At 42.1% G+C, this 13,251-nt stretch overlaps 1 protein-coding gene across 1 annotated transcript; it reads left to right on the plus strand.

The window, feature by feature from the left end:
* Positions 1–5,647: 5,647 nt before the first annotated feature.
* Positions 5,648–12,437, plus strand: Ppp1r15b (protein phosphatase 1 regulatory subunit 15B). Its single transcript, XM_003474803.5, has 2 exons — positions 5,648–8,510; positions 12,055–12,437. The coding sequence occupies exons 1-2, from the start codon at positions 6,624–6,626 to the stop codon at positions 12,274–12,276; spliced, it is 2,109 nt and encodes a 702-aa protein (XP_003474851.1). The 5' UTR covers positions 5,648–6,623; the 3' UTR covers positions 12,277–12,437.
* The last annotated feature ends 814 nt before the right edge of the window (positions 12,438–13,251 follow it).

Here is a 13,251-nt window from a genome sequence, read left to right on the forward strand (position 1 = left end):
TATACACAAATACTGCACCATTTTAGAGAAGGGATTTGAGCATTTGTGGATTGTGGTATCTGCAAAGGATCCTAGGACCAATATTCTTAATATTGAGAAATAGCTGTAATTACAATAAAGTCTGGCATAGACAGGGTGGATGGGAAAGAGGCTTCATGGAGGAGGTACTTAACCTGAGTTTTAAAGTCAATCCGAGCCAGCCATGGTAGTGCACACCTGTAGTAGTCCAAGCATTTGGGAGGCTGAGGCAGGAGGATTGCCACAAGTTTGAGGCTAGACTAACAGTAAGTTCAAGGCCAGTCTGAACTATATAGTAAGACCTTATTTCAAAAATTAAAATTAAAAAAAAATAAAACAAAGGTGGGCATGGTAGTACAAACCTGTAATTCCAGCACTTAGAAGGCTGGGGCAGGAGGATTGCTATAGCCCAAGCTACATAATGATACCCTGTCCCCAAAACCACCCCAATCAGAGCTCCCAATTTTATTCACAGGGTGGTGGAGATGCCATTATGAGTGTTGTTTTGGTTTGGTTTTAAAAGACAGGTATCTGTGTAGCCTAGATTGGCCTGAAACTTGCAGTGTTCCTTCCCCAGGGCTGGGATTACAGATTGTACCATGGTGCCCACTCACCATGGGGCTAGGTTTGTAACTTAATGTGAGAATGCTTGCCTGGAGCATGTGAGACCCTGGGTTTAATACAGGCTACTGCACAAAGGGTCAGGCGTTGGGATGAGACTGGGAGTCCCTCAGAGACTGAGCTTTGCCCAGTAGGCAGGAGGCCCTGGGTACAGCCCTCTAGAAGAAAAGGTATTGTCGCCTGGGGCTGAGGAGCTGAAGAGATTCTGTTATAGGCCTCTCCTAGTTTCTGGATATTTGTTGTCAATTTTGATGTTCCACGGCTCACAGACATGGCGCCCTGATCTCAGCCTTCACATTCTTCCTGTGCATGCATATGGGTCTCATTTCTGCTTTTTTACAAGGATACAGTCATGCTGGATTAGGGCCTGTCCTGATGACCTCATTTGAACTTGATCATCTGTAAAGAACCTACAGGAGTTCCAAGACAGGCCCCATTCATCAGTACTGGGATTTAAGGCTTCAGCATCTTTTGGGGAGCACAGTTCAAGAGACTGGAAACAGCAGTATTTCTGGAGGTCTTGACAAGGGTTGTATGCACAAATGGTGGGAGTGAAAGCCACTCTGGAGAAGGTTGAAGAGAAAATAGGAGACAGTGGAGACCATGAGCAAGTTGAGAAATTCAGCTGTGGCAGCACGGGAATTTGTTTTGTTTTGTTTTGTTTTTTTTTTTTTATCAGTACCAGGGATCGAACTCACGACTGCATGCTTGCAAGGCAGACGCTTATGCCACTGAGCTAACTCCCCAGCCCGGCAGCACGGGAATTTGGAGGCGCATGAAACTTGGAGGGATGTTTAAGACAGGTGATACTAAATGATCTGTTAGTGAGAGAGAAACTGGTCTGCTATGGACAGAAGGGATAACAGAGGCGGGATTCCTTAAGTAGAAAGGAAGGACTGGGATTGTGGGGGGCATATGTGCAGTAGAGTATGTGGCTTGAGATGCAGGTGGATTCGTGGAGGAAAGATGAGGTGGTTTCAGTTTGGATCTGTTTCCTCAATGAAATAAGAGGTGGGAGTCTAAGCTGAGAAAGTGTTTTATGGAGGATGCTAGAAATCTGGAGGAAGAAGCACTGTGAAGCAGTCTCAGAGTGTGGGAGAAGCAGAGGTGCCCGGGAACCATCATGGGAGTGCCTGGCATTGACGATTGCCTGGTCAGTGATCACAGTGTGCTATGAGGTGATCCGGAGACCTGAGTGACTAGTACTGAGCAGCTGCATGAGTTGGGTGCCCAGTGGGTAGTTCCGTTTAACTCGGGTTGGAATCTGGCCAGAGAAGAATGTTAGAGGAGCAGAGGAGTCTTTGTAAGAGGATGATTCTAATACTAGGTCAAGGAAGAAAGAAGAGGTGATGAGTCACCAAAAAAATACATGGTCATGGCAATGGTATGTGGTCTCTGAGTGGTTGACGAGCTGAAAGGGCTCATCTGAGAGTGAGCTGGAAAGGCAGGAGGTGGCAGCCAGAGTGTGGGATAGTAGGAGATCAGATCCGAGAAGCAGCGCACATACCAGTTAAAAGCTATGTACTTTTTACCTCAGGCCTGGCAAAATGGTTTTAAAAACAATGAGCTGAAGTTTTAATTATCTGCTGCCAAAATGCCAGTCAGGGTGCCAATCCAAGGACTTCTTGTCTTCCGCAGATTGCACATAGCCATGGCAACGCACTGTTAGCTCTGTGCACACAGCCGAGCTCCCTCCACTCCTAGCTTTAGCAGGCTGGAGGAGCCGGTGCACCCTTCATCCATGGCTGAGACTGACCAGCAAAGTCACAGATCTCAGAGCTGCAAGTGCTTCATTGTTTTCCCTCTAGAACAACTTTTTTTTCTTTGAGACAGGGTCTTGGTGTGTAGTTTGGGTGGCCTTGAACTCATAGTGAGCCTCTTGCCTCAGTCTCCCCAAGTGCCGGGATTATAGGTATGCATCACCGTGCCAGGCATCTAAAGCAACTTCTAAGGTAAGGAAGAATAAAAACTATATCCAGTGATTAGATAGGACAAGGTAACCCATCCAAGAACGTTTTAAGAAATTGCCTTGAGGGGCATGTGGTGTCATCTAGAAAAAAAACCTAAGTGGAATGCAACAGGCTTTGGCAGTAAAGAAGCTGCTATTATTTTATAATGTTACTCTTCCATTCATTCTACAATTATTATTGTTGTTGCTATTATTATTTGGTACTGAGGATTGAACCCAGAACCTCACATATGCTAGGCAGAAATCTATCACTGAGCTATCACAGACATTTTATTTTTTATTTTGAGATAGGACCTAGCTAAATTGCCTGAGCCAGCCTTGAATTTTCAGTCCTTCTGTCTCAGGCTCCTGAGTAGCTGAAATTACAGGCGTGTGTGTCACCAGAAAATTACTGGGAACCTATTTTATGTCAACATACCAGTCAGTCGTTTTTTAATGTTTTTGGTCTTGGAACTCCTTTACACATTTAGAAATTGAAGATGCCTCAAATTTTTGTTTTTACAGATTATATCTCTTGATATTTACTATTGTAGAACTGAAAGCTGAGGAATTAAACGATATTTACTTTACATATTAACATAAATAACTTTTTTTTGAGACAGGGTCTCAATATGGAGTTCTGGCTGCCTTTGAGCTCAGTTATTTTGCCTCAGCCTCCTGAGTGCGGGAATTACAAAAGTATGCCACCACGTCCAGCTACCTTTTTTTTTTTTTTTTTTTTTTTTGAGACAGGATTTCATATGCAGCTCAGGCTGACCTTGAACTCACTTTGAACTTGCAACGATACTCTTGCGTCAGCCTACATTTTTTAAACAAATAAAAAATTTATTTTTTGAAACGGAAAAGATTCATCAAGAGTGGCATCCAGATAGTACACAATATGAAATTCCGGCATTTGGGACTCTGAGGCAGAAGGATCACTCAGAGTTTGAGGCAAGGCTAGCCTTCAAGGCTAGCCTGAACTACAAGAGACCATTCTCAAAAACAAGAGGCTGAGGGTTTAGCTCAGCAGCACAAGCGCCTATCCGGCAAGCAGGAGGTTGTGAGTTCCACCCCCAGTACCATTAAAAAAAGTCCCAAAAGTCTTTGTGTCTGGCTTAACATAAACGAGTGGGAATCTCATTATCTACTTGCGTTTACATTCAGTTTCTTGCAAGAGAAAATGAATGTGGAAATGAAACAGCCCAATATGATTATGCAAGCCTGTAGTCCTAGGCATGGCAAATTTGGGCAAATTTGACCCAGCTTGAACAACTCAGAGTTTTTGTTCTAAAACAAAATGAAACGGCCTAGGGATGCAGCTCAGTGGTAGAGTACTTGTCTAGCATGCATGAGAGGGGAAAGAAAACAAAAACTTAGAATATTGATGAAAATATGTTTTACTTTTACTGGAAGGATCTTCTGAAATAGTTTCGAAAGAAGAGCCTCAGAGCTGGGTGTAGTGGTGCACAATTTGTAATCCTAGCACTTGGGAAGCTGAAGCAGGAAGATCCAGGCGATTCTGAGGCCAGTCTGAGCTACATGGTAGTGAATTCAAGGCCAGCCTGGACTACATAGTGAAATCCTGTCTCAAACAAACAAACAAAGAGCCTCAAGGATGCCTAAACTGCTGTGTTACATATTTAGGACAGCCCTCAGGAGTTCAAGGAGCAGCAGGAGCAAACATTGACAGGGATACATCATAAAGTGGTGGAAGAGCTCAGTGAATTTTGATCAGGAAGGCAGCCCAGGTTCCAAGCCTACAGTAACATTTGAGTTGGCTCTTGAAGCATGAATATGTCAATAACACAAAAAAGTGCTGATTTCCTGGCCAAGAGCCAGCGTGAAGAATGGCATGAAACCAGGCGCATCGAGCCCAGTGTTCTTGACCGTAACATGCGTGAAGAGTAGCAAAGAAGTGGGGTAAGAGGCGGAAGAGCATTGTGGGAGGACCAGCTGAATAGAGCTTTTATTCTGCAGACTGTGGGAAGCAAGTGAAGGCTGTAAGACAGAATAGCGCGGCTAACAACTAATGTTTACGGCCCCGTGCTATCTGGGGCTGGCACCTAGTTCTCTGCCCAGCCCACAGAAAGAACTTACAGTGTTAGTCCCACTTCACAATAAAAGGAACTATGTGCCAGTCATGATGTTGTGGTGGCACATATGCGCCACCCTGAAGAGGCTGAAGCAGGATCACCATGAATTCCAGGTCGGCCTCAATTGCTTACTAGACAGTGTCTCAAAAAAAACAACCCAAACCCCCCCAAACAATGACTTCTTATAATTAATTTGCATATTGAATCTCCTTTACCATGGAAAGTATTATTAATGTATCTTTTTTAGTTTCTAGGATTGAGAAAATACGTATTTCCAGATATGGATAAGAAGATAGTAAGGGATAAGCAGTACAAATGCAGGATCTCTTGGTTTCCTAGAAAAATGTTTTCCCTGATAGGCCCAGGAGGAGCAGCTGGCTTCCCTCTGCCCTCAAAAGAGTCTTCCATGTCCCTGGTTCTCGTTAAATACTACTCTCCTTCTGTCCTTGTCATTTAACTTTGGAGTGATCGATTAAAATGGTTTTGCAGAAGTAACATCAAACTCACAAAAATCAAATAGCCAATTTTTTCTCTAAGGATAATGGTCACCTGTGCTTCTGTCACTGGTTGTCTGGCCCAGTGATTCTGGTTGCTCAAGAAGTAAATATGAGTTGAAAGTTTTGCCTGCTGGGAAAAGCATAAAAGACAGTGTATAGTGTGGGGGAGTAAGCTTTCTGTGACTTGGGTTCACTCCCGCAAAATTATAGTTTTATTAAGGAGACAACACCTGAGTTTTCATTTGTATGGGGCACATATGTCAGCTGATCGTCCAAAGACCTCAAACCTCGATCCCAGGCAACACTAAATAGTAATTTAGAAATTACTATTTAGGGGGTGGGGGTTTAGCTCAGCAGCGTAAGCTGTAAGCGCCTGCCTTGCAAGCAGGCAGTCCTGAGTTCGATCTTTCTCACTTGAGTTTTTCAGTTTTATTACTCACTTCAGATGATTTTTCAAAATTTTATTTAAAGAAAAAACAAAACAGTAAAAGGGTACATTACAGAATTTCAAAAAAAAAAAAATAAACTAAGAAATCACTGATGATTTTTGTTTTAGTATCAGACATAATACACACTGCATTACCCAGTTCGTTTTATACATATCTCAGCTGGACGGCCTACTTAGCACTCAACGATACTGCAACATCGATATATAAACCTAAAATAAGCATACACACTTCCTGTGTATCCTGCCCCTAAAAGAACAGGAGAAAACGCTCAAATTACCTTGAAACCCTCCCACCGTTCCAGGCCCTTCCCTTTGACCCAAAGGCCAAGGGTTCGGTCTCCTAGGAGACCACATTTAATCTCTCACGCATGCGCACAGCCTAGATCTGGCTGATGCAACCTTCTGCGAGCGAGCCGCCCACCGAGAGTAAGGAAGCCGACAGGGACATCTGGCAAACCAATCGGCTGCCACGCGGAAGTGTGAGGAAAGACCCGCCCCACAGGGCTTTGCGAAATATGTGTTGCGCCCTGCTGGTGGCGCAGAGTCCCGCCGTCCTTTGGCTCATCCGGTAGCTCGAGAGTGGTGCACCCTCGGCGCCTGTTCTGCGGCCATTTTGGACTTCGCTTCCACCCTCCCTGCTCTATCTACGCAGCCTTCCCTGTCCTGCGCTGTTCCGGGCCTGGTAACGGTCGATATCTCTGGGAAAGTGGCCGCCACCGCCGCGGAAGGGCTTCTGTAAATGTTGAAGAGGTCTCACGCGAACTAGGACGCCTCCTCTTCCAGGATGGCTCTCGCCTCGGCAGCCGCCTCCAGTGCTAGCCTCTCAGTTTTATGGTCCGCCGCTCGCTGCCGACGCCGCTGCCGTGTGTGGCTCTCCCACAGGCGCAGGAATCTGACTACAGCACCGACTCCGCCGCTGGGTAAGGCCTAGACTGTGTAGGCCTCTCTCTCCGAGTCCCGTCAGACCTGCCCGAGAGACTACCTAGAAGCCGGAGATGGAGCCAGGGACGCCGGGTTCCCGGAAAGGCGCCGCCCCTCGGGCGGGCCCCTGGTTCCGGCTGCCCTTCTCCTGGCGCTCGCGAGCGGTAGCTTCCCACTTCCTGGCGCCTGTCCCAGAGCACAGGGGGGACCCCACACTGCTTTCTTCTGCCCAGCCCGAGGCTCAGACCAGCTCCTTGGCGAAGTTACTTTTTCAGCTCCTCGCCCTGCTCCCCAGCTTGCTGCAGAAGCTGCTGACGTGGAGCCAGCTATTCGGTGGCTTGATTCCGACCAGATGGCTGGATTTCGCTGGAGGCTTCAGCCTCCTGAGAGCCTTGAGAGGACGAGAGGACGCAGCCGCCCCCGCTGCGAAGAAAAAGTCTGTGAGTTTGCTGCACCCTGACCTTTCAGACAGTTCAGCAGACAGCCCCTTTGATTGGCTAGGGGAGAGGGACCTCTGGCAGTGTGCATCCTCTGGTCTAGGGTTGGGGGTTAAATCCAAGGGAGGAGCTTTGGACCCTTCAGCCCATGCTTTTTTCCTGGGGCAGCAGCAGTGGGGCATGGAGCTGTTGCCTGGTGGCCTTGAAGCCCGTCTGTTCTGTAGCCGAGAAGTTGGCTCTGCTCCCTCTGGCTCTCTGAACGTTCAGCGCTTAGACAGTTTCAGCGTAGTCTCCTATTTGCTGCGCCCCTCCTACTTGGATTGCCTTGCGGAGCTAGAGCTCAGCTGTGAGAACGGCCCTGGAAGGACCGAGCTAGTTGGTTTCCAGACCCTAACCTCAGAGAGCAGCTGCCTTTCTGAGAATCCTTGTCATTCGCAGTCACTCTCTGCAGAGAACTCTGCGGCTTCGTGGCAGGGATATCCACCTCTTTCCAGAGGAGGTCTCCCTGAAATCCACCATGTTCGTATGAAACGGCTGGAATTCCTTCAGCAGACTGGCAAGGGACAAGAATTACCCACGCCTGACCAAGACAATGGCTACCACAGCCTGGAGGAGGAGCATGGTCAGCGGGTGGATGTGAAACACAGTGCAGGTATCCCTGCTGGAGCAGTGCCTGGAAACAACCAGGGGTCTGGTGAAGAAAAAAGGGAGCTGTTGACTGAGGAGATTCCACTTGCTCTGGAAGAACAAGGCCCTCTGGGAAGCTTTCCATCTGTTGAGGTAGCTGTGGAGAAAGAGCCTGGGGAAGACCAAGTCAGTGTAGTTGACTCTTGTGACATAGAAGATGGCCTTCCCCTTTCTGCCAGACCAGCTTGTGGTAACAAATTGATAGATTACATTTTGGGAGGTGCATCCAGTGACCTAGAAACAAGTTCTGATTCTGAAGGTGAAGGTTGGGATGAGGAAGAGGAGGATGATGGTTTTGATAGTGATGGCCCACTGTCAGAATCAGACCTGGAACAAGACTCTGAAGAACTTCACCTTTGGAATTCTTTCTATAGTGTAGATCCTTATAATCCCCAAAACTTTACAGCAACAATTCAGACTGCTCCCAAAATTGTTCCTGGAGAACCTTCTGATTCAGGGAAAGAGTTGTCTGACAAGTCAGATCTAGAGAATTCTCAGGCTGATACCTTTCCCGAGACCCCCGATTCTAGTTCTGAGGATGAAGATGACTGGGAATCCAGTGCAGATGAGGCAGAGAGTCTCAAGTTGTGGAATTCTTTCTGTAATTCCGATGACCCATACAACCTTTTAAATTTTACTGCTCCCTTTCAAACATCAGGAAAAGATTCGAAAGACTGTCTTGACTCAAAAAGACTACCTGAGTCCTTGGTGGCCATTTCTGAGTGTCACAGCTTACTTTCTTATAAGGGACAACTGTTAGGGCACCAAGAAGATGAATGTCCAAATTTGCTACAGCGTGAGTTTGTAGAAAAACACACATCTATCAAAAGAAAGAAGGTTGGTTTCTTTTCTTTTAACCTATCTGATGATTCCTTCTATGTTGATACAGTTAGTTAAGATACAGCAGGATGACTGTGTTGGAGGCATAAGTGTCATGTTTATAGGAAGGCCTCTAGGGTCACAAATGTGTATTGAGAACTGTGCAAATCTCTATTTCTTCCAGCAATGTAGAGAACTGACCTGTTGAAAAGGAAAATGCCAGTATATAACTCTTAGCAGGAAAGTGCCATTTTCATTTAGGTCGGTGACAGATGTTTCAACTTCTCTGCTCTTTTTTAGAGAACAGAAATACTAAACTTTGTGTGCTTGTGACTTAATTTTTCTAGAGGTGGAGAAGGGTCTGTTACAAGTTTTAAGATGTTTTTAAATGATTATTTGTTTGCAGATACCCAGTCTTTTATTTGCTTGACCACCATGTTTTTATTCGTGCCCACTAGAACCAAAAGGGATATATCAAATAGCAAGCCGTTTACTGTTTATATGGTTGTTTGTGATATATCAAACTGTTTGTCCTTACTTGGTTTTCATTGACCAATGTTCTTGATTTAAAAACAGTACAGAGTTTTGTAATAACAAAAACTCTTGAGAGTTTAGCTCAGCAGCGTATGTGCTTGCTTGGCAAACCTGTGAGTGCAATCCCCAGTACCAAAATTAAAAAAACAAGACAAAAAAAAAACCCCAGAAAATGGTGTTTCCTTTTTTTAAAAGAATGAAATATTAGTTACAATGGTCAGTTACAGGTTAATAATGGAAGTAAACAATGGCTGTAACTTACTTGGTTTATCTTGAGTGGTTAGTTGCTTCCTCAAAATAACCTTGAAACCTGATGGAATGTTTTACTCTCTTATTATATAGTCAGCTTCACCTAATTTGGGAAATCTTTTAACTATTGCTTTACCCTGAAAACTGAAGTTATTAATTGAAAAGAACCCCTTCCCAAACACAGTGGCCCTGAAAACTGAAGTTATTAATTGGAAAGAACCCCTTCCCAAACACAGTGGAGTCTTTAAATGTTGTAGAGGAGTTTCTTTATTTTGTTGTATGTTTCTTTGTTTGGGAAGACAAGAGTGGTGGGTGAGTTATTACTGAGCTTTGATTCTGCAGCATGAGGAAATTTAAATTCCTAAGTATCATAGTCTGGCCTCAAAGGACTAATTTAAAGTTTCAAAAGTAATCTTAGGATAGAGAATCTTTTTCAGTGGTGGTAATAAGATATGTCTTAATCTGTCACATTAAAAATTAAATTTTAGCCCACACTTCCTTCATACAAGATGTGATAAAAGAACTTTTTATCCTTTTTTAGGGGCGCCCTGACAAAATAAGAGAACCAAAGTGGGGCAATGTTGAGCACTTGGCATCTGGAGACCTGTGCTCTAAACTGCCAAGAGATTGGGGAGACTGCTAGACCTGAGAAGTGGCTAGACCTCTCGTGGCTTCCATCCAGCCACTTACCTGCTGAGAATAGTATTTGTTGTATAAGTGTTGTATGATTTATTGTGGGGTTTTTTTGTGTGTGTGTGTGTGTGTGTATCTGGTGCTGAGGATTGAATCTAGAATCTTAGGCATGCTCAGCACCTGCCCTACCCCTGAGCTACATCCACAGCCACATGTTATTACAAAATATAAGTGAGATGAGTAAGTAAAACTCTCAATTCATTGCCTTGTGTTGGAAAGACTCTGGCCAGTCTCAAGTCTCATTTTAGCTCACTGAGTACAGTGAAACTAGTGAAGTGGATGTGAGACTATCAATTGGACTAGAAGCAAAACTTAGAAAAGATTAGAATGTATGCCTGAATTATTTGACAGGTTTTAACTACCTGCCATTCTTTAGGTATGTGGGAAAATGGGTAGTGCCTTAATTCTGCAAGTGAGACCTTCAGATATTGGAGCTTAAATACTTCATATCCTGGCACAATAGTGCAGATTGTGGAGCCAGACAAACTCAGGTGCTGTGTGATTTTTTTTTTTTTTTTTTTTTTTTTACTATGATTTTGGATGTCACTCAGCGTCTTGTTTTTTATCTGTACGATGGGGGTAATACTTTATACCTCACAGATTTGATGTGAAGATTAAATGGGATAAAAATTGTAAAGCTCTTTGAAAAGAGCCTGGCATATAATAAACACTATGTAGGTGCTTGTTATTATTTATTTTAGTGACACAATGAAAGAGTAACGACTAGAATGCAATATCTTGTAAGGTATTACATCCTATTAATTGTTCTCAGGGGTATTCACTGGCCTGATGTAAAGGGAAGGAAAGTGGTAGGATCTCAGTGGGGTTAGCTGATGTAACTGTTAAACGTAGTTTAAAGCAATTCTTCTCTAGTTTGATATCTTTATTAGAAATTAAGTAGGGATTATTACTTATTACATGTCATCTTGTATAATATTTACATTTTCATGTAAAGGTTGAGCCTTCCTAATAGAAAATTCAGAATCTGAACCTTCTGAGTGCTAACATGATGCTTAAAATCATTTGCATTTTGGAGCGTTTTGGATTTCAGATTTTCAAATTAAGTGCTTCGTCAGTAAATTTTATGCAAATATGCCAAATTCTAAAACACTTTCAAAATATGGTCCCAAGTGTTTCAGGTAAGGAATACCCTACCTATACGTATACTGGTAGCATATTGAATACAATGTTTAACTTACAACATATACACACAATATTTACATGTCAAAAATTCCAAAACCGCAGCATGTTTTTTCAATAATTTTCAATATGTCTAAGAAGAAAAAAGTGCAGACATATCACATGTCATTGATATTTTAAAAACTTTTAAATTTAACTGGACAGTCTCTCGTAACACAGGCTTAAAAATACTTTATTTACCAAATAACTTTCTCTTATATTCCAATTATAGAAGTAATAATATAAAAATCAGTGATTCAAAAATTGGAAAGTACTGAAAAGTACAAAGTTTATTAAAAGAAAAAGGGAAAGTAGAAATAAAAATATTGTTAAGGTCTTCACTGTGATAAACATTGACTTTCAGGGACATAGTGGGTTATTTTCTGAAATACCTGTCATTTTTGGTGAAAAATATCACAAAGCTATACTTCTCTAAGTATTAAAGCACAACAGGGGTAGCTGGGGATATAGCTCAGCAGTGTAAGTACTTGCCTGACAAATGCAAGGTTGTGAATTCGATTCCTGGTACCAAAATAAAATAAAATAAAAGCATAGCAGGGATTAACAGTAAGAAAATTTTAGTTGTCCATCTGAATTCATTTTTATTAACACTAAAAACCAAGATCTGGAGTTGAGAAGACTGTGTTGATAATTATGTAAGTTTCAGGGCACTGTTTTATGGATTTACCATCTGTTTAGAATCTTTTTTTTAAGTTTTAGGTATAGCTGAAAACAAAGGTTCCTCTAAGATATTAGGGCTAATTGTTTTACAGACAGATTTTTTGGTACATTTTACATATACATAATGATTGCATTCATCATAGAAAATTGGCACCTGTACATGGTATAACTTCTCAGAGGTAATTTAAGATCTTAGTGTTATTAAAATTAGCTTTTGTCCTTACAGGTAACCTTTGTTGAAGAAGTTACTGAGTATTACATAAGCGGTGATGAGGATCGCAAAGGACCATGGGAAGAATTTGCAAGGGATGCATGCAGATTCCGGAAACGAATTCAAGAAACTGAAGATGCTATTGGATATTGCTTGACATTTGAGTACAGAGAAAGAATATTTAATAGACTTCAGAAAACATGCTTCAAAGAATTTAATGTTTTCCAGCAATGTTGAATTGACAGCCTGTTGCCCTAGCATATACCACCTCTTTCTTGAGAGGTTTCTTTTAAAAATGAATATTGGTAGCTGGGGACATAGTTCAGCGACCCAGTGTGTGCTTGGCAAGCACGAGGTCCTGAGTTTGATTCCCAGTACAAAAAAGAAAAAAAAAAGAATATTGGCAGCTGTCCTTTGACTTTTTGGTTTTTTTAATTAGAGAGAATTTAACTTGAATCCAGTGACCTGTCTAGTTTAATATTTTTTTGTAACATATCCCATGTAGAAACTATAGTTTTGGAAGCCAGCCTTGACAATGAAGAATATGTGACTTTTAATCTTCTCTTAGTTGATTTAGTTCGATTTGATTTTAAATGTTCTTTCCTTGTTGAGATGAAAGGGGACCTGTTGAATTGTAAGTTTTGCACTTTCAAAACTTGTTTTCTTGGGAACAATATTTATAGGGTATAAGGCCCATTTTTAGTTCTAATTTAAATCATGTATATTTGTGTAAAAACTTAGGCTTCCCGCATCCCAACATTCTGAAGTTAGTAGTCTTTTATGTTTTTCTATATATATTTTTTTTATTCTAGTGATTTAATCTGTCTACCTTAAGGTTAAAAATGTAACTGTGTATATGTTACCAACTTAAAGTATATTTTGTGTCCCTTTTTAAGATTCATTTTTGTTGAAAGTATATGGTGAATTTCTTTTTTTTATGTTAAATTCTACTTAGATTTCAAAGGGCTGCCACAGCATACACATGTACATTGCTCTCTGGTAATTTGGGGAAACTTTCTGCCAAATTTTAAATGTCAAATATATTTCATTTCTGTGCAAGCTGTTCTTTGGAGAGGGTTCTAAATATATTATTGTAGTTCCTGAGTGAATGTAATTTTTTTGTATCTTTCAATGAGTAGAAATTGTAAAACACTCTAGAAAAGTAATAATTGTATCCTAGAGATTTGTTTTTTAAATTCAAAAGCTTAGACT

Source organism: Cavia porcellus, unplaced genomic scaffold (genome assembly GCF_034190915.1).
Source record: "Cavia porcellus strain 051 isolate PalLab524CR breed Dunkin Hartley unplaced genomic scaffold, mCavPor4.1 scaffold_29, whole genome shotgun sequence".
NCBI lineage: Eukaryota > Metazoa > Chordata > Mammalia > Rodentia > Caviidae > Cavia > Cavia porcellus.